At 32.9% G+C, this 26,492-nt stretch overlaps 5 protein-coding genes across 14 annotated transcripts in view; 4 read left to right on the top strand and 1 right to left on the bottom strand.

The window, feature by feature from the left end:
• The window catches only part of LOC145332023 (uncharacterized), a 38,091-nt gene extending 33,773 nt beyond the window's left edge, over positions 1-4,318 (bottom strand). For all 7 annotated transcript variants that reach the window (XM_080176929.1, XM_080176930.1, XM_080176923.1 and 4 more), the window contains exons 1-4: positions 3,665-4,318; positions 3,326-3,396; positions 2,864-3,009; positions 2,437-2,532 (exon numbers count right to left, since the gene is read on the bottom strand). In XM_080176929.1, coding sequence (XP_080033055.1) covers positions 2,437-2,532; positions 2,864-3,009; positions 3,326-3,396; positions 3,665-3,713 — 362 coding nt within the window. In that variant the 5' untranslated portion in view covers positions 3,714-4,318. The remainder of the gene's footprint in view (positions 1-2,436; positions 2,533-2,863; positions 3,010-3,325; positions 3,397-3,664) is intronic.
• Positions 4,319-4,988: 670 nt separating this feature from the next.
• Positions 4,989-7,448, top strand: LOC145331891 (uncharacterized). 2 transcript variants are annotated; one of them, XM_080176764.1, is made up of 7 exons: positions 5,020-5,175; positions 5,288-5,324; positions 5,631-5,681; positions 6,024-6,085; positions 6,387-6,481; positions 6,678-6,720; positions 7,070-7,448. In XM_080176764.1, the coding sequence occupies exons 1-7, from the start codon at positions 5,085-5,087 to the stop codon at positions 7,237-7,239; spliced, it is 549 nt and encodes a 182-aa protein (XP_080032890.1). In that variant the 5' UTR covers positions 5,020-5,084; the 3' UTR covers positions 7,240-7,448. The 2 variants fall into 2 exon arrangements, with proteins under 2 accessions (XP_080032891.1, XP_080032890.1); XM_080176765.1 differs by lacking the exon at positions 6,678-6,720 and having other exon boundaries at positions 4,989-5,175.
• On the top strand, positions 7,383-15,603 carry Nf-YB (nuclear factor Y-box B). 2 transcript variants are annotated; one of them, XR_013883952.1, is made up of 8 exons: positions 7,383-7,513; positions 7,695-7,766; positions 8,270-8,315; positions 8,708-8,781; positions 9,384-9,490; positions 13,951-14,005; positions 14,964-15,337; positions 15,504-15,603. XR_013883952.1 is itself a non-coding variant. In XM_080176766.1 (7 exons), exons 1-7 carry the CDS (start codon positions 7,448-7,450, stop codon positions 15,048-15,050), a joined length of 507 nt encoding a protein of 168 aa, XP_080032892.1. In that variant the 5' UTR covers positions 7,383-7,447; the 3' UTR covers positions 15,051-15,603. The 2 variants fall into 2 exon arrangements, 1 of the variants encoding a protein (XP_080032892.1); XM_080176766.1 differs by having other exon boundaries at positions 14,964-15,603.
• On the top strand, positions 15,535-26,032 carry mRpS31 (mitochondrial ribosomal protein S31). Its single transcript, XM_080176760.1, has 12 exons — positions 15,535-15,659; positions 16,112-16,187; positions 17,356-17,433; positions 18,471-18,524; positions 19,525-19,577; positions 20,410-20,531; positions 21,312-21,383; positions 22,249-22,391; positions 23,526-23,640; positions 24,011-24,083; positions 24,716-24,794; positions 25,433-26,032. The coding sequence occupies exons 1-12, from the start codon at positions 15,621-15,623 to the stop codon at positions 25,609-25,611; spliced, it is 1,083 nt and encodes a 360-aa protein (XP_080032886.1). The 5' UTR covers positions 15,535-15,620; the 3' UTR covers positions 25,612-26,032.
• Positions 25,952-26,492, top strand: part of YME1L (ATP-dependent zinc metalloprotease YME1L) — an 18,300-nt gene continuing 17,759 nt past the window's right edge. For both annotated transcript variants that reach the window (XR_013883951.1, XM_080176759.1), the window contains exon 1: positions 25,952-26,092. Coding sequence is in view for 1 of the 2 variants with exons in the window: in XM_080176759.1 (XP_080032885.1) it covers positions 26,056-26,092 (37 nt within the window). In the remaining variant the exon portion in view is untranslated. The remainder of the gene's footprint in view (positions 26,093-26,492) is intronic.

Below are 26,492 nucleotides of genomic sequence, written 5' to 3'. Positions count from 1 at the left end.
TAAAATTAATGTTTAACGAAGTTACAATTACATAATAGTTATTTATCATATTTTCATAATATTGTGAATGCTAGAAAGGATATTAAAATTATTTCAACAATTTTGGTCATGTGATCAAAATTTGAATTTTCCTTCTACTATTGCCCCCTCTGGGGGCGAAGTAGGTGGAAATTTAAATTTTTATCACTTGACCTTAATATTGGTGAAATAATTTTGAATGACCTTTCTTGTATAAGCAATATTAATAAAATATGATACTTGGTTTTGTCTCATTCTCTATCTTTTTCTTAAATTCAAAAAAGTCTATCAAAAAATTTACATCATCTAAGGGTGAACAATAAATATCTCTGTCTATTTTTCTCTATATTTCTTCCCCCTCCCCCCTCCCTCACTTTTCTGTCTATTTCCTTCTCTCTCTCCTCCTCTTTTGTACGTTCATTTATACAATAGAGATAACCTAGAGACAGCACAAGGGAATTTTGTTTACATTATGTATCAGCTATAAATTGTTGAATATCTTAGGTTAAAGCTTTCCTTGGGTGAAATATTTGAAGAAAATATTTCCTCCCATCATATAATGTGAAGCGTATGACACAACATATAATAAGTTAGTTATAAATAATTTAATTTCTTATAATAAAGTTATCTTTCTAAAAATTATATCATTGCAAATAATGTTGCCTATAGGGCTGTATTTCATATACAACAAAAAGTGAACAAAGGTTTCTTTTTAAGAAAAAAATGGGGTCAGATTGACCATCTATGTCTAATGTTTATACCCACATCAAATATTAAATTATAACAATGTACAGTAGAGTGGATCAATTTTGGACATTGAATTTGTAATCAACATCTACAGTTTAAACGTCATATAAGAAACCTAAATATAAAAAATTGATTTTGTCCTTGAGGGGAAATGGGGGGAAGGTGTTTCCATGCATTAAAAATTTTAGAAGTTTATTCTGGAGGTGCAACTTTTTTTCTTTCAAAGTATTGCTTTATGCATCTTTTTGAATTTGTCTTGTTGATTAATATAAGAATATCAAATTGGTTTTAAAAAATATTCATCCAAGCATGAAAAATCTTAAATTAAATGTAAAATCTCTTGGTTTTAAAATTTATTTATGGATTTTTCTTGCTAGGATCAATAGTTTTAAAAACAGATTTTTTATTATTATTCTACTCTTCAAGACAAAATTGGGAAGGTGCATAAAGCTATACTTTGAAAGAAAAATAATTGCCCCCCCCCCCAAAAAAAAAAAAAAATTCTCCCCACAAGTGTCTTTCTAAAAGTTTACATGCATCAGTGAGCCTCCCCATTATTCAAAATATTTTCTTTTCATTTTTTGGTTTCTTATATGATGTTCAGACAGAAAGTGTATGTAGCACATTTAAAATTAGAAAATCATTGAAAATCAAGCCACTCTAATGTACAGCATTTATTTCTTCAATTCCACAGTACAAAATTATTCCTGTATTTAAATTTAACATATCATATAGGAAAAAATATTCTTGTATTTAAAATTAAAAATCATGTTGGAATTTTTTTTACAATTTTTTAATTTTTTAATAATGTACGGCAAATTATTTCTTTTTTATCTCATGTTTTGAAATTTATAAGATAGTTATAATAAATTACAGAAATAATGAAAGATCTAAAGAAGAGAGCGTCAGGGGGGGGGGTCGAGGGGGGTTTCCCCCCTCAGGAGAGGGGGGGTTGAGGGGGGTCTCCCCCCTCAGAAAAAGCTTGGGCTTAAATCTTCAACAAATAAAGAAAACAAAATTATTTTAAAAATTTCTTTTTTATGTTACATATTATTATTTTTGTGACACTTGATTTTGAATGACAAAAAATGTTGAAATAAATATTACCCACTGTATGAAATGTTAAATTAGAAATCAATAATGATGTTGGAAAATTTATTCTCATTTTATACTCTGAAAAAAGGAATTGACAAAAATAATAATTTTTATTCCAAACTTTTAAAACAGCATGCCTATTTCTTATTGGTTGACACTCGAATTAAAATAAAATAATGAATATTATTTCAAGACCAGAAATAAATTTGAAATAAATAATTTTCTTTCCCCTATATTTTTTATTCCAAAATGCCAAGAATTAATTTTGAAATAAAATAATTTTCTTTCCAATATTTTTATTCCTTTTTCTTATTGGACGTCATTTTGTGTCCAATGAGAGACTAGTGTTTAAATATTTTAAAGCTTATTACAGCATTTATTTTGAATATGATAATAGCAACATTCTCACATTAAATGTGATAAAAATAATTAATACCATAAATTGCTAGGTATTTACAAATAATAAACAATTGGACACGATTTACAACTAGCTGATCTGGCGAAAAAACTTTTTCAACCCGTTTCTATTTGGTTAATTTGTTTTCTTTTAATCAAGCAGATAAAGATTTTGTTTACCTGTTGTGGCTGCTACTGAGGTTAATGACAGACTGGTGAGTGTTACTAATTATATTGTTTGCACGCTGAATTGTCAATGGTTGACCACCGTTCATGCTAAAACGAGAGATTTTTGTAAGAAATCAGAAAATACTTCAAGGGGTTCCAATTATTCCTGATGAAAAACTATTTTGCCCAAACTCCTCTTCAATAAGAATCTCCAAATTAAGTGACTATTTGTCGTCATATACGGGTAGAGTATAATACTGAAAAATAGTCAGGAAATTGTTTTTTACACTTGAAGTAGTTTATTTACAATTTGACATACTAAAAAATAGTTTTTGGAAACCATTGTTTTAAAGGTCCATGGGACTACACAAATAACGAGAAAGCATTGAAATATAAATTGATTCAACAGGTAAAAACGTTGTGCACTTTATCAACATACCTTGATTGATTAGAGCCTAGGGTTATGACTGAAGGCTGAGCTCTGTGAATTGTGCTGTTCTGTCCACTGCCAGCAACTTGTATGTTTGTGCCTCCAACTGTCGTAGTGCCTCCACCTGGAAGCTGAACTACTATATTGTTGGCCCCCTATAAAACATATCAAGGATTATAAATCAATAATTTATCAATAGAAAAGCTAGATACATTGTTGTATTTAAGTTCAGGCTTGTTTTAGTTTAGAATTAGAAAATAAATTACTAATGCGCGAATCTAGTGACAATGTCACTTTTAAAAGTTTAGAACTATAATAATCAAAATCAAAGTCTTATTTTACAGCAAAAATGCCAGGTTTATGGATTTTATCAGGCGAACAGGATCCAAATTTTTGTGATGCGAAAATTAAAAATTATTTTTCAAAATATTTGTATTAGTGTGCAAAGTATAAATAAAAGCATTATATTACCCCGAGTTGAATTTGAGATTGTCCGCCATTGGCCCCAGCCACACCATTGCTAGACTTCACCAAACTAATTCCTGCAAAATTAAGAATTATAATTAGCAACCTTATTAGTGTATAACTCACTGGTATATCTATGTACGTACGTCAATCTATAGAAAATCTTTATGGCCTAAGGTCCATATCTTATTTAACTAAGATGGTACTGTAACTAAGAGAATATAATACCCATGACAGAAAGGCTAACACTTGTACGAAATATATGCTTTGAAATGATATAAAATTGACTCTTGGGCCAAAATTAACATAATGGAACTCAATAGGTAAAGAAAAAGTAAGTCTTACCATTAATAGAAAGAGTCTGATTAGGCCCGGAAGCTCCGAACCTATTCATTACTTTGCTAATATCTGGCTTAATCTGAAATTGAACAAATGAAATATGCTTTAAGGTCTTAGCTAGCTACCTAAACCATGATATATTTACACTGTCGAGACATTTATTTTTTATTACCTATATTCTATAAATAAAATTTTTATCTACAGAATAATATAAAGTAGTAAATTTTCTATCTGTCCATTATTGATAAGCTATGTTACGGGGATGAGAGGGGGCGGCTACAAAAGTACGAATTTAAATATAATATATTCATGAAACATTTAAATATATAGAAAAATCATCAAAACTTATATGAAATAACATTTATGCTAAATTTCTATATTCAATTTGTTATATAAAATATGCAATTCTAAGAATATTACATTATAAAGTAAAAATATTTCTATATATAATATTACAATTTAATTGCATATATATAGCTAGATCATAGTATAGTTTAGTATATAACTATATAATCATTGAAAAGTTGTTTTAGACCAAATTTTATTATTGTAAATATTCTTTAACTATTTAAAACTGTAAAAACCACTATAATTGTTAAAAATAATCCTTATAATCATGTAAAATGTAGAAAATTTGGCACCGACACCCTTGCTAGTAGAAATCCTAAAATCATCTGTAGTAAACAATCAATCAATCAAAAATTGAGCGCAAGAACAGAGATAAATGCCGCGATATACGTTGGACATTTTCTTCTTTTTTAAATATTTCCTTATAAAAATGTAGAGGTTTATTTGTTTATAGTTAAAGACATGAATAAAAATTACTATTATTTGATTACTCAAAATAAAAAAATAAAAAATGATATACTTTTTAAAATTTAAACAAAGGTTTTAACACTTTGACATTTTACGATTTAAATGGAAAATATATCAGGAGAAATACTGTCCAAGTGAAGAATTTAAATGTCCAAGACGACATTTACCAATAAGAAATAGGAACGATTCCCTTGCGCGTTTTTTGTTCCATGGCTTCTAGTAAATATTACAATCTAAATTTTATTTTTTAAATATAACCACACTTTGGGGCATTTATTTGAAAAAATAATATTAATAGATAATTACCAAAAACATATTTGTTTATTTTAAAATAAGATATTTTAATTGTTTGAAAGTTTATAATTCTTTGTTTCCAAATATATTTACTTTCACCAAAAGCCATAAAATGTTATGCAATGTTTTTAAAATTGATGTAAGTCGTAAAAATTACGTGAATTTTGCTTTTTATGATTAAAACTTAGATAATTTATTATTTTATTTCAATTTTAAAGCACCAGTAAATTACAATTTTCAGTGCAAAACAGTTTTAACCTTTATCACAATTGTAATTGTGTATTTTTAGCCATAATCAAGTTTTAGAAAATCAACAATGACTACTATTTATAGAATATTAAGAATAACAGACATAAAGAAAATTGCATTTAGTACACACATTACAAGATTCTGTCATAATCATCCAGGTATTATCAATAGATTGGTGGGACAAAAAATTATGAAGAAACAATCGTAATTGTAACAAATAAAGAAAAAAGACAAAGAAACAGATGTTACAAACAACGATTTTTTATTCAGGGCAACCAACTTGGAAAATAAACATGTTGTACGACAGGTATTTATTATTAACCCACCCTAGAATAGCCATAAAGTACCTATATGAACTTGAGATGTACCAAAAAAAGATGAACTAACCGCTCCATTAGATATCGAGACCTTGATCTTCATTTAGACGGACAGAAATACATCTATTATCAAAGATACCCATGTCCTAAGATATTAAGAGAATATAGATATTAATGCAAATAATAAAAACTGTACCTAATTAAATTACTTAGCAAAATAAACTTTATAGAAGATCCAACGGACAGAATTTCTAGAAACCTGCTGCGCTCCTTTTATAAAAAAGTTTTTTTTTCAGTGAATGTCCTCTTTGTATGCATGAAGTTAACTTTCTAATGAAAAGAGACAGGAATGCGTTTTTACGTTACTTTAGTAATGCAACATTTATGATTTATGCTTATTAAAGAATGGAAAATAAACAGTCGTAAAGGCAGAATTTAGAAAATAATCTTTGAGAAATCCACAATGCGAAACGGACGGTTTAGCTACCTTAAACATCTGATTACCAAAAATGTTAGGGTGTTATAATACCCATAAGAACGTTTGGCATGGAAACAATGAAAATGTAGTTTATTTGCATAACTTTTAATTTCTTAGGTAAATAAGGACAGGCTTACGTAAAGCAGCTCAGTTACTAAAATTAAACCTAACAGAAATAGCACTACGTGTAGTAAAAATGTGTTAAAATTAGAGAGAAGCAAATAAAGTTTACAGATATTGCAAAATTAGATTATGATCCCAAACTAAACGGAGGTAATTTAAATTTAAACGTAAATAATGATTCTAAAACTTTAAATCAATTCTATAATTAATATTTTTATTTATATTACTAATTTTATCCATAATATATTTTATCTGTAAGAATGTCAAGTAGTAAGAGATTTAGTCATAATTGAATGGACTCTTAAGATGGGTCATTTAGGGTGGTTCTTTACTGGTCCCCGGATGGTTTTGGTCCATTTACTAGGGTGTTCTGTTTATCTTCTTAAGTCTAGGTCAATTAGTTAATATACTATAATGTTAAATATCTAAGAAGTAATTTGTAAGTATTTAGATGTAAGTTATGAAACCGGAATGAAAAAGATTTATGCTGTCAAAGCCAATGGAGAATTAATATCTGGAATGGAAGTTTTTAGAGAAGTCTATAAGGTAGATTTTGGATTATGTTTAGATAATTTAGATTAGTGCAACTGATTTATAGATAGGTTTAGTCCACACGCCTGTAACTCTGTTAAGGTATATTATGACGCACCATTCCTCTTTACATTAATTTTTAATTTAGGCAAAAAATTGTCTGAACTTCAATATGTATTGTATTCTGAAGAAATGTTTTTCTTTTCTTTAGGCAGTTGGACTTGGATGGGTTTGGGCATTTACTCAGCTTCCAGGTTTAAATTTTTGATCATCTCCTAAGTAAAAGACTGGTTTTAATTTATACCTGCATGATTTTAATACAAATTATGATATACCCCATAAGCAAAGTTCAGAAATAATTGCCTACTTAAGAGCATCCAAATTATAGTTATATTAGAAATGTTAGCGATATGATTATTTCTTATAGCAATTATTAATAGAATCTTCTCTATAAAAAACTTTCAAGTCCAAAAGTGAATGAGAATACCATTGTTGCCCTTAAACTTATGGATGGTTAGACAGACGAAACAAAGTGAGTTATATAGTAGGTATACTTCTTCATAGGTATTTAAATAATGACCTAAAATGTAAATTTCTTTTCAGGATTTTCTGTCCTCTTTGATAAATTCTATGATGTGTGGGCTTCGTGGAGAATGAAAATAACTGGACGGCCTGACCTAGAAATTGTATTTCAAGAAAGGAAAAAAATATTGGAAAAAATGAGTAAGGGAGCAGACACTCTTTGTGAGGAAGATAATTGCAAGATAAAGTAGATGTACATTTGTTGTGAGAAAGTAAAAAATGCTTTGGGAGTGACGGATTTGCAATTCAGAGAAGAATGGAATAGAAAAGATTGATTAATATTTTGAGATTTTGGAGGAGGCACCGCTAGAAATATAATAACCGCTGAGAGTTCTTTGTATCTCATTAAATTACACGAAAATTTAAACAAAGATTACCTAATCACTTTTCAGATATAAAATGGGAGAAGAACAAAAGTTTTTTGAAACAACGGACGGATATGTTCTGCATGGAAGGGATGACGAGGTAGGAAATATTTATGGTCGGGGTTTACCTCTACGAGTCTACATGTTACTGGCGGAGCCACTAAAAGCAAATTCAACAGACCAATTAACTTTTTTATCTTAACATAGAAAGATTATGATAAGTAGTAAGCATATTAAAGCATATAAAAGAAAATGCATGTACACCCCAGTTTATAATTTAGGACGACGATGCCCCGCGTGAAGGAGAATTGAGGGAACAGGACAGATTTCTGCCCATCTTCAACATTTCAAAAGTAAGTTCTCTAAAAACTTGGAATGGGTTGTACTCTACTTTTACAGAAAAACTTCAGCTTTGATAGAGCTTAAAGTGATGAGTGGATTTATTTAATGAGTTAAAATTGGATTTTATCTCAGTACATAAATGATTTAGTTTCTGAGAAACTTAGGTACAAAGGAAACCATTGTTTAACTTTTATATTCTGCATTAGTTTAAATAATTCGGCGTTTTTGCTCAAAAGTCAAGTGTAGGTGATTAAGATTTGTAAATAAGAGGGGGAGGGAGGGGGGGGGGGGTTAATTTTCCTTTGTTTATTACTAAAGATTAGGTTAGATTATATTGGGTACTAGGTAGCCCCGAAGGATTGGAGCTTTAGTAGGAAAAAATCTCTTCCCCCTCCCCAAATTTCAGTTTATTAAAAAAATTTGCAAGGGTGATGGGGTGCTTATCACGCACTTTGTAGGAAAGCACCGAAAACATACCTAAGTTACAAATAATATTATTGCTCATTTTTTGCAGGTAATGAAGAAAGTTGTTCCTCCTTCTGGAAAAGTAGCAAAGGAAAGTCATCACATTTATAATAAAAAATACAAATACCTAATATTTCCCACTCTCTGGGTTCCTTTTGAAGAAAAAATTACCATTTTAATGGGTACGAAAGTAAAGGAATTGTAAATTGGCGGGAGTTAGGAAAAAACTCTAGAAAAAATATCTAAATTTTGTTCAGTATTCCAAAGATTTAAAACAGGGATCATAAGGGATAAGACAATGAACGATTAATTTAGGTACGTCCCTAATGATGAGAACCAAATTAAAAATCTTAGGTATATGTCAACCAATGAGATAATCTGTTTGTAAAACTTTGGTATTAGCATAGTTGATCTAATAACTAAACAAAAATTATTTAAAACAAATCAAAAACAGTTGTCAAATGTTGATGGCATTATCTGCAGGAAGCTCGAGAGTGTGTTCAGGAATGTGTTTCTGAGTTTATATCATTCATAACTAGTGAGGCCAGTGAAAGGTGTCAGGTAGGCAATTATTAACAAGGGGGAGGTCATTTTCTAGTAAAGGTCGTAAAGGTGTGTAAAGGTGTGTGTGTTATAAGGCCTAAAAATAGTAGTAGAACGATAAGGTGCTCCCTATTGTTCTATTCAATAGGGAATACAAATATATAGAGCACCTTATCGTTCTACTACTATTTTTAGGCCTTACAACACACAAACCTTTACGGAATTTACTAGAAAATGACCTCCCCCTTTTAAAATAAAGAGGTGTGAAAAGTATACCTAGATGATTAATTTCTATATGAACCAATAGAATATATAATAGGAACAATTTATCAACATTATTGGTTAGAAAGTATCCAATTTTTAGTATGAAAGCGCCAAGTCCGCTATTAACGGTTGAATTTATTAGGTCAAAGCTTTCAAATTCCGTCGCTTGTATTCTGTATTTGTGTCTTAATTGACTATCTGTGGTAATAAAACTGTTTTTTTTTTAAATATAAGAGGCTGTAAGGGGATTTCAAATAGCAAATCATTTTTTTTCCCGAAATTTCAAAACTGGCTTTTATACCTACCTACCTACTTAAGTATTATGAAATTTAAATTTTTGTCACTATTTTTTCTAGGCTGAAAAAAGAAAGACAATTAATGGAGAAGACATTCTGTTTGCCATGTCCTCCTTAGGATTTGACAACTACATCGAACCTCTCAAAATATACCTTCAAAAATACAGGTAAAATTTAGGGATCTTAAGGGATAAGACAATGATACACAAAATTACACAATTTAATAAGTTGTTGTAACGTTTGAACATTCAACTTAATGAAACAACCTATCAAAATTCAGTATAGTCTTGAAAGTTGATGAGCCAACAAATAAGAAAACGTTTTATAAAACTATGGGGACCAGTGTAAAAAAGACCTTCCCCCCTCCCTGTGTAAAATATCTGAGGTGGATTCTTAAAAAAATTAGGCTAGCAACTCGCTGGTGAAGCAAAATTATTCTTGTGAAAAATCCTCCAAAATCACATTAAAAATCTACAAAAATTAAGCTAAATCTTATGCTAGTAACACTTTTATGATTTGATTTATTTTTTGTCGATTTTTTATGCGATTCTGGAGGATTTTTCACAAAAATAATTTTGCCTCACTAGCGAGTAGCGAGCCCCCTTTTTTAAGAATCCACCTCTGGTTTAAATAATTTACAACCCATATTTCTACAAAACATTCATGAACTACTTCTAATTAGAGGGATTCATACAAGATATTTTAGAGGAAGGTCCTACATTGTCGTATTCTCAGATCTTTGGTAATTAATGGTGCTTTTCAATAAAAGGGGGGGGGGGGGGGGTTTAATGCAACCATCTCGTAATCAGTGATTAAATGGCACTTAGAATTCGAATTTCGATCTGAAATTTTGCATGAGTAATCCTTGGTAGGTCTATTTTCCCTAAATTGAACAAAAAGTTGGAAAAGTAACGGCTGGCGGCTGGCAGCTCAGCCGTTTAGCCGTTTTTTGCCTATTTTCAGGGCAAATTAATCAATTATTACATAGGAATCAACTTTCAAAGACATATTTTTGGTTTAATTCATGGTAAATGATAGCAATAACCATTTTTTAAATTTCTAGTTCCAGCTGCTAAACGGCTAGAACCGGCTGAAAACGGCTGGGAGCTGCCAAGAGTTTAAAGTGTAGATATGGCTTGTGACGTGTCTAGGGGTAGGTTTTTATGGCTGCTGAGCTCAAAAATACTTCCAAAAAAAGTGGCCGCCCATCCATATGGCAGCTGGGTAACAGCTGCAGCTCAGCTGGGAGCGGCCAAGAGTAGAATGAGTAGATAGGGCTTGTGACGTGTCTAGGGGTAGGTTTTTATGGATGCTGAGCTCAAAAATACTACCAAAAATAGTGGCGGCCCATCCATATGGCAGCTGGGTAACAGCTGCAGCCCAGCTGGGAGCTGCCAAGAGTATGAAGGGTAGATATGGCTTGTGACGTGTCTAGGGGTAGGTTTTTATAGCTGCTGAGCTCAAAAATACTTCCAAAAATAGTGGCGGCCCATCCATAAGGCGGCTGGGTAACAGCTGCAGTTCAGCTGGGAGCGGCCAAGAGTAGAATGAGTACATAGGGCTTGTGACGTGTCTAGGGGTAAGTTTTTATGGGTGCTGACCTCAAAAATACTACCAAAAATAGTGGCGGCCTATCCATATGACAGCTGGGTAACAGCTGCAGCTCAGCTGGGAGCGGCCAAGAGTAGAATGAGTATATAGGGCTTGTGACGTGTCTATGGTTAGGTTTTTATGGGTGCTGACCTCAAAAATACTATTAAAAATATTGGAGGCTCATCCATATGGTGGCTGGGTAACAGCTACAGGTTTTTATGGGTGCTGACCTCAAAAATACTACTAAAAATAGAGGCAGCCCATCTTTATGGCAGCTGGGTAACAGCTGCAGCTAAGCTGGAAGTGGCCAAGAGTAGAATTAGTACACAGGGCTTGTGACGTGTCAAGGGGTAGGTTTTTATGGCTGCTAAGCTAAAAAAAACTACCAAAAATTGTAGTGGCCCATCCATATGGTTGCTGGGTAAAAGCTGCAGCTGTGCAGTAAGCCGTTGTTTAAGACTCAGCTGTAAGCACTTTTTGGGATTATTGAAGGGTAACCAAATATTGAATATTTCAGTATTGATTTAGTTGTTAAACAGCTGAAATTGGCTGAGAACAGTTACTAACAGATAAAAGTAAAGGTTTAAGACATTGCTTGTGATGTGTCCAGGAGGATATCAAAAAATTTATTATTTCAGTAGAATTAAACTTCTCCCAATTAACATTATAACTTTTTTTCGTGGACATATTACTAGTAACACTTTTTTAATTTCTAGATTTCACTGAAAACTACTAAAAACCTCTGAAAACAGTTATCAACAGCCAAAAGTAAATGTTATAGATATAGCATGTGACATTTCAAGGGTTTTTATGGGGGTGTTGAGCTCAAAAGTACTACAAATAATAGTGGGGGCCCATCCATATGGACGCTGGGTAACAGCTATAGCTGTGCAACAGCCATTACCCTGATGCCATATGGATCGGCCTTTCTATTTTTGGGAGTATTAATAAGCTTGGCACCCATAAAACTTACCCAACACATCACAAGCTATGTCTTAAACTCTTACTTATGTCTGTTGGTAACTGTTACAACTAAATCAATACTGAAATATTCAATATTTTGTTATCCTTCAATAGTCCCAAAAAGTGCCCACAGCAGAGTCTTAAACAATAGCTTACTGCACAGCTGCAGCTGTTACCCAGCAACCATATGGATGGGCCACCACTATTTTTGGTAGTTTTTTGAGCTTAGCACCCATAAAAACCTACCCCTAGACACGTCACAATCCCTATCTACTCATTCTACTCTTGGCTGCTCCCAGCTGAGCTGCAGCTGTTACCCAGCTGAAATATGGATGGACCGATACTATTTTTGGTAGCATTTTTGAGCTCAGCACCCATAAAAACCTAACCATAGACAAGTCACACGCCCTATGTACTTATTCTACTCTTGGCCGCTCCCAGCTAGGCTGCAGCTGTTACTCAGCCGCCATATGGATGGGCCGCCACTATTTTTGGTAGTATTTTTGAGCTCAGCACCCATAAAAACCTACCCCTAGACACTAAGAGATATAAGTTTTCCGGAATTGTAATGTAGGGAGTAGATTTGAAATCTGCATCAAATTTTAAGGATTTTTTATAAAATTCGTTTTTTGTATAATTCTTTATCTAAAAGCGGAAATACAAATTAAGTTAATTAATTTTGGCATCTGTGATTGGTGGATTTAAAAAATCTGCGCTCTGATTGGATGTCGTACATCATTCAACCAATTAGAGCGCAGGTAGTTTAAAATCCACCTATCCTATTGGTCAAAATTAATTAACTTAAAATGTATTTTCGCTTTTAGATAAAGAATTTTACAAAAAACGAATTTTATAAAAAATCCTTAAAATTTGATGCAGATTTCAAATCTACTCCCTACATTAAAATTCCGGAAAACTTATATCTCTTACTAGACACGTCACAAGCCCTATGTACTCATTCTACTCTTGGCTGCTCCCAGCTGAGCTGCAGCTGTTACCCAGCTGCCATATGGATGGGCCGCCACTATTTTTGGTAGTATTTTTGAGGTCAGCACCCATAAAAACCTACCCCTAGACACGTCACAAGCCCTATCTACTCATTCTACTCTTGGCCGCTCCCAGCTGAGCTGCAGCTGTTAACCAGCTGTCATATGAATAGGCGGCCACTATTTTTAATAGTATTTTTGAGCTCAGCAGCCATAAAAACCTAACCCTAGATACGTCACAAGCTATATCTACCCTTCATACTGCTGGCAGCTCCCAGCCGTTTTCAGCCGGTTCTAGCCGTTTAGCAGCTGGAACTAGAAATTTTAAAAATGGTCATTGCTATCATTTACCATGAATTAAACCAAAAATATTTTTTTTAAAGTTGATTCCTACGTAATTAATGATGAATTTGCCCTGAAAAGAGGCAAAAAACGGCTAAACGGCTGAGCTGCCAGCCGCCAGCCGTTACTTTTCCAACTTTTTGTTCGATTTAAGGAAAATAGACCTACCAAGGATTACTCATGCAAAATTATAGATGGAAATTCGAATTCTAAGTGCCATTTGCTCACTGATTACGAGATGGTTGCATTAAAAACCCCCCCCTTTGAAAGCAAAGTGACTCTAATTTCTGCATAGCATTTTAGACGGAAGAACAATTAATTGTTTAAAAATGCTCATTGGTCAGGAACAACTAAAAAAATAGCTGTTACCTGCAGGGGCGTCCAAGCTTTTTTATTTGGGGGGGGGGGGGGTAAATTTTGAAGAAAAAAAATTTCGGGGGTGGCACCCCCGATCTCATTTTGGAGGGGGGGGGGGGGGGTAATCTTTATTTTATAGAGGCATTTTTTTTAATTGAGGGGGGGGGTAAAAATTGAAAATCCAAAATTTTGGGGGTGCCTACTGTAATCACTCCTTTACCCCCCCCCCCCCCCCCCCCCTTGGACGACTATGGTTACCTGTGATAGAAACCAGCAAATCACATTTTCTTTTAGACAAAGTAGGTTTCAGAGTAGCATCGCTACAATAACAATTTAAGAGCTTATTCAATTCATGAATGATTAGAAAATAAATCTTGTATTTTTAGGGAAGCGATGAAGGGCGATAGACAAATTGAAAATCTTGGCCAATTGAGTGAAGGGGTAAGATATATGTTTTTAAATATTTTATAATATTACCTAGTTTTTTTTATGACCTATATGCCAATTTATATTCTACTAGCGGCTACGCCCCAAGAGGCCTCTAGTGGCACTTTGAATGCTTTTTTTATTTCAAATATCTAATTAGAGAAATAATTGGTTTATGTTTCGTTGAAGTCTCTTTTTTGGGAATGGTAATTTTTTTCTAGGGGCGATTTCTCTTGGGAGGGTGGTGGTACCCTCCCCCAAAATAGTTATAAACCTTCCCGGGACCTATGAGAAGCTACCCTGTTAAGGAGAACCCGATCGGTTCAGCGGTTAGCGAGATCCTTTGGTACAAACACACAGACATACACAATACACATAGACAAGCAAACATCCTGTTACTTTAGTATAAGGATATTATCTATAACTAGCGGCTACGCCCCTAGAGGCCTCTAGTGGCACTTTAAATGTTTTTGTTTGCTACGATAATTCTTTAGTACGATACCTCTTTATTTTACGTTGAAGTCTCCCGTATCTAACAAAAATTTAAGATCTCTGTAACCACTGAATCGATCGGATTCTACTCTTCAGGGTATATACCTATTGGTCCTGTGGTGGTTTTAAGCTATTTTTTGGGGGGGTTGGACACCCCCAACCCCCCAAAAACCAAAAAATCCCCCCCCCCCATTTTTTTTGCTGAAGATTTCCTTGGTCCCTTAAGTTTTGTAGAAGATTTCCTTGGTCCTTTAACGAATTTCGCCTGGCACCGGCTAAAAAAACTAGTTTTAATCTTATGATTGTACATTTCTATATTCGTAGAAAACTGGATATAATACGATGCTAGACATAGTTTTTTCGTATGGATGAGAACCGGTTCCTATCCACCGGATTCGAATGAATACGAGAAAAGAATTTAAGTTATTTAAAATGAAGTTTTAAAATATCAAGGCTTTTAACCATGTATTTATTAATTCAGATGATGACCGCTGGCCAGCTACAAAGTTTGACCGAGAACGGTGAAGTACTGTTAACCTATCCCAACCAGCAATTCAGCATCGGCTAATAAATACCATTATGCATAGAATATGTTTTTTTTCTTTAAAAGCTCTTTTTTTTTAACTTAGGTACATTGTGGACAAAAAACAAAACAAAAACACTTGGATACAATATAATAAAAAGATAACTTTAGTTAAAAGCAAGGATAGGTCAATGGCTGATAGATTAATTTATCGCAATTAATTTTTTCTTTGTAATAAAGAAGCTTTTATAGGATAACATATTAAAACTACTATGTAATTGTATGTAAAATATTGATTAAGGTTTATTATATACTTTTTGTACCTGTTTTGGGTTAAATCTAAGAATTTTTCAGTTTTTCACTTTTAGCATTTATATTGCTGACTTTTTTAGTAAACATACCAAAAATGTTATCTAACTATTTAGGCATTACAAAACTTCAAAGCTTTGAAAAGTTCTTAGTTATGATCGAAACCCAGTTCTATCTTATTTTTGATAGTTTTCTTTTAGTTGATTTTTGGCGTAATTTTCAAAATTTTCGTAATTTGTAAAACATTTGATTAATTTTTAAATAAAATAATGTATGTATTATATTTAGACTTAATAGTATATAATAATGTTGTCAGCAAGCATCTTATTACGACAAAGACCGCAGGTACAAAAACATTTCTTTTGGCGTAGCTACTTTATATCCTATTATTATTATATAGAGAAGATAGGTGATTTTGCCTAAAGCTTAAGATTTCAATAAATTATGAACGTAATGATATCTCCTGTTTAGAGAGGCTTTACATATGTTCTTGGGTGGCTGTAGGCTATTTCATATACAGATTTAAGCCTAGAGATGTTTTTTTTGCCATTTATATGCCCCCCTGCTTACTAATCCTTTTTAAATACAGTGTGCTCTAAATTGCTTAAGGCGCGGCTGCAAGTATTGTCTTTTTTTTTGACCAAGATCTAAGGATTTTCAATAACTGCTTAGCTTGGTTTTGCACGTACGAACGCACAACCTATTCACAAATCATTCAACGGGCCTTAAATCACACTCAATGAGTGTGTCATATTATTTTTAATTTCAAATAAGATTAAAATTATTTATATTTTTAGGTTATTAAATTAGGCAGTCTATTGCGGCAGAGTAATATTCAAATTAATAAATTTTCATCTGAAGCTGATGACTCGGGTATGTTTCTTATACTTTTTAGTAGCGAAGCTACTCTATAATTCGAAATGTCCGTCCGTCTGTCCGTCCGTCCGTCTGAGACAAAGTGGGGGAAACGTGATTTTCTCGGCTCCTATAAAAGATAGACAGCTGAAATTTTTAGTGAAGATTCTTATAACATATGCCCATCTAATCTATACATTGTTTTGTCCAACCGTCTGTCATTTGGGGTGCTAGATCGATTCCTACATTTTCATGTTTTCTGATTTTCTCAACTCCTTTTTAAGATAATGGGCTGAAATTTTCAGGGATTGCTTAAATTTACATTTTACATATTTTCCTTAAGTTTTATTACCATTTTTTTAATAATAGGGGTGCTAGATCGATTCCTAGATTTTTATGTTTTCTATTGTTTTCTCAATTCCTATTCAAAATTTACGGCTGAAATTATCAGGGATTGAATATGCTAATAGTCTACATATTTCCATTAAGTTTCATTAAGATTTGTTTATATATTGTGGTGCTAGATCGATTCCTAGATTTTTAATTTTTCGTTATTTAAAGGTAGCGTGATTTTGAAGTTTTCGTCATTTCCCTATTTCATCAAATATATAGGATGACACTGGTATATGGTAAATATATTCATAATATACATACATAATTTCTGAGCTTCGCTACTTATGGATGCTGTCATCCTTGTTTTTTGTATAAAAAGGCATATTGTTTCTACTTCTACCACAAACTCAAAATTTAATTTAATGTTTTCTCGTCAATTTGGACCTTTTTGATCATCCAAAAGTTGGTGTGTGTGTAACGCAATCCTTTTGCTTCAGTTAAGTGAATGTGTGCATCTTTAAAAGGCATCAGTTTTAATAGAAACAAATCTTTAAGCATAACTTTTCTACAATAAGAGTTGGTCTGTCCTACGTCCATGGCGGTTAACTCTAATATTAACTTTAGGCTTTTTAAAATTTTCTCTATAGACTTGAAATATTATATGAACTGAAAAGTATATTGACTTACATCATTACCAGAAAGTATGTACCTACGTAATGAAAATTATTTTATTTTTTGTTAAGTGGCGACTGGCGGGCTTACGTATAAAGCCTGTAGCTGCGCTACAAAAAAATGTGAACTGACCGGCTTTTTAATATTCAGTTTACCTATGTTTTATACCTATTCTTTTCAGGTGACAGAAAATTGAAAGGATTATTATCATCCTTGGGAAAAAAGAATGCCAAAGAACCTAAACTTTCTCAGCCGAAAGGTAGGATATCATTCAGGGGTGTATACTCTGACCCTGCTAAAGGGGGGGGGGGGAGTAAAAAAATAAAAAATATGTGAAAAGGGGAAAAAATTAAAAAATAAAGAGGTTTTAACACCTTTTTTCCCCATCCTTGGGGGAAAAAACTAGAAAATTTGTGGGATGGGTAAAAAACATTTTTCCATTTTTTCCCCCTTTTTCTGAGGAAAAACATAAGGATGGAAAAAATTGCAGCAGGGGAAAAAAATCTTGTGCAGAATACACCCCTGATATCATTTCATGCTAACTTATCTACCTATTGTGTTAACTATACCTAGTAATCTCGTGTGTATGAGATGCAACTATTTGTTATCAGTTAATATGCTTTGGTTTATTATTTTAAATCTTGCATACAATCTACATAAAATAAGCGTAAAATGCGCATGTTTCGTCAAGAAATTGGACTTTTTCTCATTGCAAAAATCTACTTTTGATAATTTTTTAATGGATATATTAAACATTTATAAGTAAATCATAGAATAAGGAGGAATAGAAATGAAAACCCTAAATATTTCTGGGAAATTTGAAGGAATCTTTGACTTGCGCAGTAAAGACAATAATGATAAAGTACAAATAACAATGACTAGTTGGACAAAACTAGAAAAGTTTAATTTGTATCAACATCTAATATAAGAAACATAAGAGCGCAACCTAGTTTTATAATATAAATACTGAGACCAATATTTTTTTTGTAAATTTTCTTACATAATTAATTTTTTTAGGCTTAATATGCACATTAAATTCATTTTTAATCCATTGTGAATAGGGAAGAGGAAGCTGGATTCTTGGCTACATGGCTTTTAGTAAATCATTGGAAAAGAAATTTATTTTGAATATTTTTTCTGAATAATTACTGAAATCATGTTATTTACTAACAGCCTTGTAGCCGTTTTGGTCTTTCAAAAGTTCCAATTTTACTTCAGGCTAGCCAGGCAGAATCTTCTACCTGGATTCTATTCTATACTTTATCTTCTTTGAAGTAAATGCCAAGTTTTGTTTAGGTGGAATGAAATTAAAGAAAGGAATTAAACCTGAACATGATTCTACAAACGAAGGTAAAAATACATCAAAGACTTACAAACCATAAAAGTGGCAGCAAACAAGGATCTAAGGGGATATAAGACAATATCCGAAAAATTGCTGTTCATTTTCAATAATGATACACAAATTACACCTTCTCTAGATTACATTTAGTGGTTAAAACGTTGTGACACCTAACTTAATGAACCAACCTATCAAAATTCATTAAAGTCCCCTAGGTATTTACGCCTTCGAATAAGAAAATGTTATTATTAAACTTTGGGGACTAGTGCAATAGCCCCTTCCTCCCTGAGCAGCAAAGCATTTGAAACACATCCACATTTGTTGGATGTTAAAAGTGCTGATTTTAGCTTAAAAAGTACCTATCATTTTAAAAAGAGGAATTTATAAATAATACCTAATGGTTAGATATCAATTGATTTTATAAATAAATTATGGTTGGCAATCCGTATCCGAAACCAGAATCCGCCCAATTTATGGTCAATCTTGGAATCCGTTTTTTAATAGCGGATTCGGATTCTTAGTTGGTAGGCTAAAATTACCGTCTTGAGTTTTTTTCTTTCAACTCCCCCTTTTTGAGGGCAAAGATTTTCATCATTATATATAATATCTTTTAAAATCTGGTTCGATTCTCGGAAGTGAATTATATAGAACACCAAGAACATTAATTTTTAGGACATACGTAGCACTTAATTTTTTAACATTTTTTATAAAAGCATTTTAAAATATTTCAAGATTCCGGAATCCGAATCTGGAATCCGCAAAAAGTATGAATCCGGACCATTTTTTGGACGGATTCTTGTAAGATTTCGAATCCGGTCCAAAAATTTGACGGATTGCCATCCCTAAAATAAATATAATAATATGGATATGTGACGAGACGAGAGAAAAAGTAAAAAGTGGAAAATATTTTTAAAAAGGAAGGTTAAGGTGATTTGATAGAAGAAACAAGTAGATCAATAATGTTTTTTTTAAATATGCTTTAATAAGTCTAACTAAAACTTATATTTTCAGAGTTGGATACAGAAGTGGTAAATGCAGCTAAAAACGTGGCGAAAGCATCAGCTGTAAGTTTTTTTTTATTATTAGCTCTGCTATTCCATCACAAGGGTATATTTTTTTGTTTGTCCAACGGTTTCGTTAGAAAACTGTGCTTAAGGAATTTTATATCAGTTATTTTGAAATGTTAAGTTTAAATTAGGAATTTTGGGAAAAAATTAAATTATTCCGTACTAGTGTTTAAATCCGTGTCGGGTTCAAGTCTGGATTAAACCGAGTCATACTAGAGACACGTTTGAAATTATATTTACTGTTGCTATGTAATGGGATTGACACTTATTGGTACGAGTAGGGGAGATGCTTTGACTCTTAAACAGGTGAAAATCTATATGGATTACCTTAGTTAGGACTTTCAGACAAGGGTGGTGCAATCAAAGGGTTGGTTGTCTGTTGAATGTTAGCTAATACCCCAGGTGTTTGGGCAGTAAATGAGACATAGATCCTTTTAGTTATTCCTGTTATAAGCAGGACAGCAGCCTTGCCGATACGATGTGATTAATGCAGGGGTGTATATTCTACACAAGATTTATTTTTTTTCCCTGCTACAAATTTTTTTATTTTTTTTCCCCCCCTAGTTTTTTCTCACCAAGTAGGGGGGAAAATGGAAAAATATTTAAAGACCTCTATATTTTATTTATTTTATCTCTCCTACCACACATTTTTTAGTTTTTTCACCAAGGAGGGGGTGAAAATGGAGAAAATGTTTTCAGTTTTCTTAATTTTTACATTTTTATTCCCTCCAACCACTTATTTTTTATTCCCCCCCCCCCCTGAGCAGGGGATCCCATGTAGAATATACACCCCTGGATTAATGAGGTAATCCAATACCTGCTTTTTTAGGCCCCCGAAACCACAGAATCAGATTTATTAAAGAAGCTGAAAGAAATTTCAGAAGTAGCAAAAACTGCTAAATCTGAAAATGAAGTCACAGGAGAAAAGCCCAATTTGGCGGATCTTTTTGGGTAAGTGTATTTTTTAAATAAAATAAAACCTTAAAAGGTTATAACACGCTGAGACGAAATAAATTAAAATTTATGAACATTTGCAAGAAAAAATTATAATACATAACATTTATAAAAATAATAATATAGGTACATAATACATATATCTATGATTATATGAGAACGTTATATGTCCGTCCATCTTGAATTCTGTGTTCAAAAGAATATATACAATAATACAATAGTATATAATTTTCAGTATGGCTTTTTGGATTAAAGTTGTGCAATTGTTGTAGGCTTTTTTTCTTCCTTTTCTCTAGACCTTCGAATACAAAGCCTTTAGATGCTAGGGGTGCAGCCGCTAGTATATCTATAATACAAAGTAGAATGATGTCTGTCCGTCCGTCCGTCCGTCTGAAGCTTAAGATCTCGGTAACCAATGAACCGATCGGATTCTACTCTTCAGGGTATATATCTATTGGTCCTGTGGTTTTAAGCTATTTTCTCGGGGGGTGGGACACCCCCAACTCCCCATAAAACAAAAAAATCCCTCCCCCCATTTTTTTTTGTAGAAGAATTCTTTTGTAGAAGATTTCTTTTGTAGAAAATTTCTTTTGTAGAAAATTTCTTTTGTAGAAAATTTCTTTTGTAGAAAATTTCTTTTGTAGAAGATTTCTTTAGTTCTTCTTATTTTTTTTTGAATTTTTTTTGTTGTCATCTCTTGGGGCAAAGCCCCTAGAGGCTAGGGGCGAAGCCGCTAGTTATAATATATGTGAATTTGTAAGAATTTGTTTATTTTAGTAATATGAAAGTAGACAGGAAGCCTGAATCCTCAGTAAAACGTGCTGTGGCTGCACAACAATATAAACAGGAAATTAACAATTGCATTATCTTATGAATTATTAGCGGGTATGTCCCTAGAGGCCTCTAGGGGCACTGGAGAGAAGGGGGGGGGGGCTGGTTGTTTGGAGGCCATCCACTTTCACTTTTAGTTCTGATAAAAATTTGAGGGTATTTTTCCAAAGATTATTTTTCTTTTGATTAAGGAGGTACGTTACCCTTAAATAGTTTAAAATCTTCACTGGGTCTATAAATAGCTCTACTCTGAAGATGAACCTATCAGTCGGGTTACAGACAGACACACACAGAGAATGTCAGACATCCTGTTACTTTTAGAATATAGAGGGAATTTTCAACCAAAAGTAGTTAAAAGAATATAAAGGGGGGGTTTTTTAATGCAACCATCTCGTAATCAGTGAGCAAATGGCACTTAGAATTCGAATTTCGATCTAAACTTTTGCATGAGTAATCCTTGGTAGGTCTATTTTCCCTAAATCGAACAAAAAGTTGGAAAAGTAACGGCTGGCGGCTCAGCCGTTTAGCCGTTTTTTGCCTATTTTTAGGGTAAATCCTTCATCAATTACGTAGGAATCAACTTTATAAAACATATTTTTGGTTTAATTCATGTTAAATGATAGCAATAACCATTTTTGAAACTTTTAGTACCAACAGCTACCGTCTAGAACCGTTTAATACTGTTTTGGAGTGGCAACGAGTATTATATGGAGAGAGAGGTTTCGTGACTAATTTGTATTATAGATATCCAAAAAATGGCAACCACCCCCCCCCCCCCCCTTAGATAATAAATAGTTGTACGGTTTATATTTTACAGAATATTTACAGATAATTTATAATTTCACTAGGTACTGATTGTATGCAATAATTACCTAAATTAGGATAAACAAAAGAACTTAAGCCTTGAGCAGAAAGCTTTTCTGGACAAACGTGCCCAGCTACGCAGCCAGAAAGCCAGTAAAAACCTGGAGGAGACGTATGTTCCTATTGATCTCTTTGGCGCCGAGCCATTAAATATTTTTACAGGTATTTCAATTTGTTTGTTGTAAAGCAAGTTAAGTGTAAGAAAATATTAGAGGATTTTAACAAAAGGGGTAGTTTCACGAAATGCATTTGAACTTAATTTAGTTAACCGCATAATTTTTGCTGGTTAATTGGTTAAACTACATTTATATGGCATATATTTGAAAGAATTTCAATTTTCTACCACGTAGTTTTTAAAATATATGTTATATAAATATACTCTAACCCATTATCTAGCAAAAATAATGCGGTTCTTTACATTAAGTTCAAATGCATTTCGTGAAACTATCCCTTTAGGTACTTTTAACCCTCGCTTTTTAATAGTATTACATTGTTAGTACCTCATCAAAACAAACAATGGATATAGATTACGTGGATATTGTGACAGGGAAGTTTTTGTCATTAATTTAGATTGCTTTATAAAGTCCTGAGATATTGGTCAATTCGTTCTTCCGTGGCCATTTGAGGGGAATAGTATCATTATATTAGCTAGCTGGGAGAAACATTTTATCACGGTATGCGAGAATCTCTCACAACATCCACGTTTTCTATATTCATTATACTAACATTAGCTGTTAAATAAGGGGAGGGGGGGGGGGGGGGGAAGTTCTGACACATTTGCGTAAACAGTGATTATAGGCTTTATCTTTGGACTGAGAGGATAGGTTATTAGGGATAAAATCATTCTTATATGATGAATTTCCCCCAGATTTAAGATTTTTGGATAGGCCTCCAGGTGGTCTCTGTACAGGTAAAAATGAAAAAAAAAAATTTTTTAAAGAGTGAGATGTCAGCTTATGAGACAAAATATGTATGTTTTTTTCTTCAAATATGTGAATAACAATCAAAAAGAAGCATATGTTGTTTTATAAGTTAATCTCTAACTCTTCAAAAAAAATCTTATTTTTAATTTTTTCCTGTACAGAGACCACCTGGAGGCCTGGAGCTCCGGAACCTGGAGGCCTATCCAAAAAATCTTAAATCTGGGGGAAATTCATCATATAAGAATGATTTTATCCCTAATAACCTATCTTCTCAGTCGAAAGATAAAGCCTATACTCACTGTTTACGCAAATGTGTCAGAACTTCCCCCCTCCCCCTTACTTACTTTTAACAGAATACTCTTTATGATTTTAGAAATTACTCCAACTGAAGCCAGCGAAAAACCTGTAGAGGAGGCAGGTCCAGTTTTAAAAACATGGAGGGCCTGTTCAGAAAGGGAATTAACTCTACTTTCAACACCTCCACCCAGGTTTAGTTCACATGTCAAGATCTATGGAATGACTTTTCTTGAAAGCTATATCTATCATTTCTATATAGTTGGTACTTTTACCTTTACCCTCCTATTATTGAAATATAATCTAAGATAAAACCGTTTTAAAGTAGTTTATCACATATAGGTTATAACTGAATCCTCATTGGTCCTTGATTACAAAATCTTTACTAAAATTTAATCAGCTAAACAAATCACTTTCTCCTGTAACAAAGCTGTATGACTTCCAAGCGACAATTTGGAATTTTAGAGTAACTTCGATACAGGGTTTAAACTTGCAATTTATACTTATTTTAATTCTAATCTTTATGAACTAAATGAGCATGTGTAACTAACCTACTTTGCATAGAAACGCTTTAGAGGAACAGATAATGTGGACCTTGCAAGGAAAACTTTGGCAGTTCCCTGTTGATAATGAACAGGTAGGATACTTTAATTTAAATTAAAAATGCGCTCACTTTATTTTGGGTTTTGGATTGGTTCATGTTGGAGTATATAAACCTGACCACTATCTATAATACAAAGTAGCTTGATGTCTGTCCGTCCGTCCGTCTGTCCGTCCGTCTGAAGCTTAAGATCTCGGTAACCACTGAACCGACCGGATTCTACTCTTCAGGGTATATACCTATTGGTCCTGTGGTAGTTTTAAGCTATTTTCTTGGGGGGTGGAACACCCCCAACCCCCCCAAAAACAAAAAATCCAGCATTTATTTTGAATGAAAGAATAGCAACATTCTCTCACTAAAAACAATAAATATTAATTTTTTTATCACCTCTTGGAACAAAGCCCCTAGAGGCTAGGGGCGAAGCCGCTAGTACTATATATTGGATATTAAATAAAAAAAAACCTTTTCGTTCATTAAAATTATAGGTGTAATAGTTTGGACACTCCTAGCTTTGAAGAAACTCAATCAATTTTTATAAAAAGTATCCAAAGATTTTGAGCCAAAGATATGTAGTTGAGAACAATTAATCTATATTAAAAGAAAGTAAACTATTAGTATACATAGAAGTTTGAGCATTGAGATAAATTAAAGTATCTTTCCATGTACAGGGTCTTGACTACAGCCATGAGAAGTTCCATGAACACCTGTTCCTTGACGGCCATATCAGATCTTGGTGCCCTCCTTCAGGTACACAATTGTTGTTTTGTTGTATTGACTAATGGGATCATTTTTTTCATGCATTTTCTGTAAAGTTTGTGTTACCGTTTAGTCAAATGTGCATATTAAGTCAAACTGTTCTTAATTATGACCATTTCATATATAAATAAAGTCTATTAAGAGTGTAACCATATAGGTATTTTGAGAACTTTCATCAAGCATCTTAAACTCGCCTGCTCTTCTCTCTTTTCAACATAAAAAAATCAAATGGAAATACATCCGCTAGTTGTCGTTAAGGTGATGAGTTTGAAACTAGACTTTAAAAAAATGCTTCGAAATGGGTCTAATTTGGCAAAAAAATAGCAAAAGATTCTGCGGTCGATAGCGAATTTCATTACATTTTCCCTACATAACCAATTCCCAGAAAGGATGGGGACAAAAGGCTGTTTATTACCCTAGTCCGCAAAGTTTTATAATAACGTTTTCTTATTTGTTTTCTTAGGTTGAGTGTCCAAACGTTTCAAAAAGTTATTTTAATCAACAGATGAGGGAATTTTGTGGATGTACATCAATTTATCGACCAGTGTCTTATCCCTTTAGATTTCTGACAGTGACCACTTCCTCCCTCCGATAAAATATTTTTGTCAATAATTTTTCTTTTATTACAGGTCCTGTGCGTCACTTCATGGAGCTTGTTTGTGTGGGATTATCCAAGAACCCGTACGTTTCTGTACAATACAAGGAGGACACTCTAGAATGGTTTAGAAATTATTTCCATTCTGCTGAAATTAATGAAATTCTGGTGTACAAGGGCGCCTGGCCCGAACAACCAACTTCTGCTAAATAATTTCACTAAAGTTTAAACAAATAGAAAAGAGGACAAGAGTATTGTAGGTATCTCGTAATCAATGTAAAGGGCAGGGCACCATTTAAAAACATATTCAAAAGTATTCTTAGATTTTTTTTAGGTCAAAGCACTTAATTTTTCTGATTTAAAAAAAATACAATAACATAAGAACAAAAACTATTAAAAACATTAGGTATTGAAACTTATTTTTGTAATATTTTTGACTTGTGGAAACGTTGGAGGCAAAATAAGGTTCTTAAGAAGAAATATCTCTTGAAAGATTTTATATTTCAACATTTTTGATAGAGTTTTGAATATTTGCTTTTGTTATTATGTTTAACTGCTTGTTACGTTCCGTCTTAAAATCGCAAATTTAGTTAATTACCTACCTAATCAAAATTAATTTGTACTTTTTCAGAAAGTAAGTTTTAGTCAACGAGAAAAATGTTGAGCTTTTCACATACAAATCAGTTTCTTACAGGTAGTTTTTTTTTATGTTTTTTAGGGTTGGCAATCCGGATCCGGAATCCGGGATCCGGAATCCGCCCAATTTTTGAGCCAATTTTGGAATCCGAATCCGGATCCGGAATCCGTTTTTTATTAGCGGATTCCGGATTCTTAATTGGTATGGTAAAATTAGCGTCTTGAGTTTTTTTTTCAACAATCGCTTTTTGAAGGCAAAGATTATTATCATTACATATAAAATTTTTCAAAATCTGGTTTGATTCTCGGAAGTGAATTATAGAGAACACCAAGAACATTAATTTTTAGGACATATGTAGTACTTAATTTTTTTAAAAAGCCTTTAAAAATACTGCTAGAATCCGGAATCCGAATCCGGAATCCGAATCCGGAATCCGTCAAAAATAAGAATCCGGAAT

The sequence above is a fragment of the Acartia tonsa genome, chromosome 11 (assembly GCF_053477335.1).
Source record: "Acartia tonsa isolate MP-2025a chromosome 11, ASM5347733v1, whole genome shotgun sequence".
NCBI classification, from domain to species: Eukaryota; Metazoa; Arthropoda; class Copepoda; order Calanoida; family Acartiidae; genus Acartia; species Acartia tonsa.
This window is presented reverse-complemented; position numbering and strand designations above follow the sequence as displayed.

Excerpts from the sequence above, each read along its gene's own strand:
- LOC145331891 (XM_080176764.1), top strand. The coding sequence starts at position 5,085 with ATGACTACTATTTATAGAATATTAAGAATAACAGACATAAAGAAAATT. Across the intron at positions 5,325-5,630 it reads ATAAACATGTTGTACGACAG|TGAATGTCCTCTTTGTATGC; the intron begins GTATTTATTATT and ends TTTTTTTTTCAG. Across the intron at positions 5,682-6,023 it reads TTTCTAATGAAAAGAGACAG|AGAGAAGCAAATAAAGTTTA; the intron begins GAATGCGTTTTT and ends TGTTAAAATTAG.
- Nf-YB (XM_080176766.1), top strand. The coding sequence starts at position 7,448 with ATGGGAGAAGAACAAAAGTTTTTTGAAACAACGGACGGATATGTTCTG. Across the intron at positions 9,491-13,950 it reads ATATACCTTCAAAAATACAG|GGAAGCGATGAAGGGCGATA; the intron begins GTAAAATTTAGG and ends TTGTATTTTTAG. Across the intron at positions 14,006-14,963 it reads TTGGCCAATTGAGTGAAGGG|ATGATGACCGCTGGCCAGCT; the intron begins GTAAGATATATG and ends TTATTAATTCAG.
- mRpS31 (XM_080176760.1), top strand. The coding sequence starts at position 15,621 with ATGTTGTCAGCAAGCATCTTATTACGACAAAGACCGCAG. Across the intron at positions 20,532-21,311 it reads AATTTGGCGGATCTTTTTGG|TAATATGAAAGTAGACAGGA; the intron begins GTAAGTGTATTT and ends TGTTTATTTTAG. Across the intron at positions 23,641-24,010 it reads CTTTCAACACCTCCACCCAG|AAACGCTTTAGAGGAACAGA; the intron begins GTTTAGTTCACA and ends TACTTTGCATAG.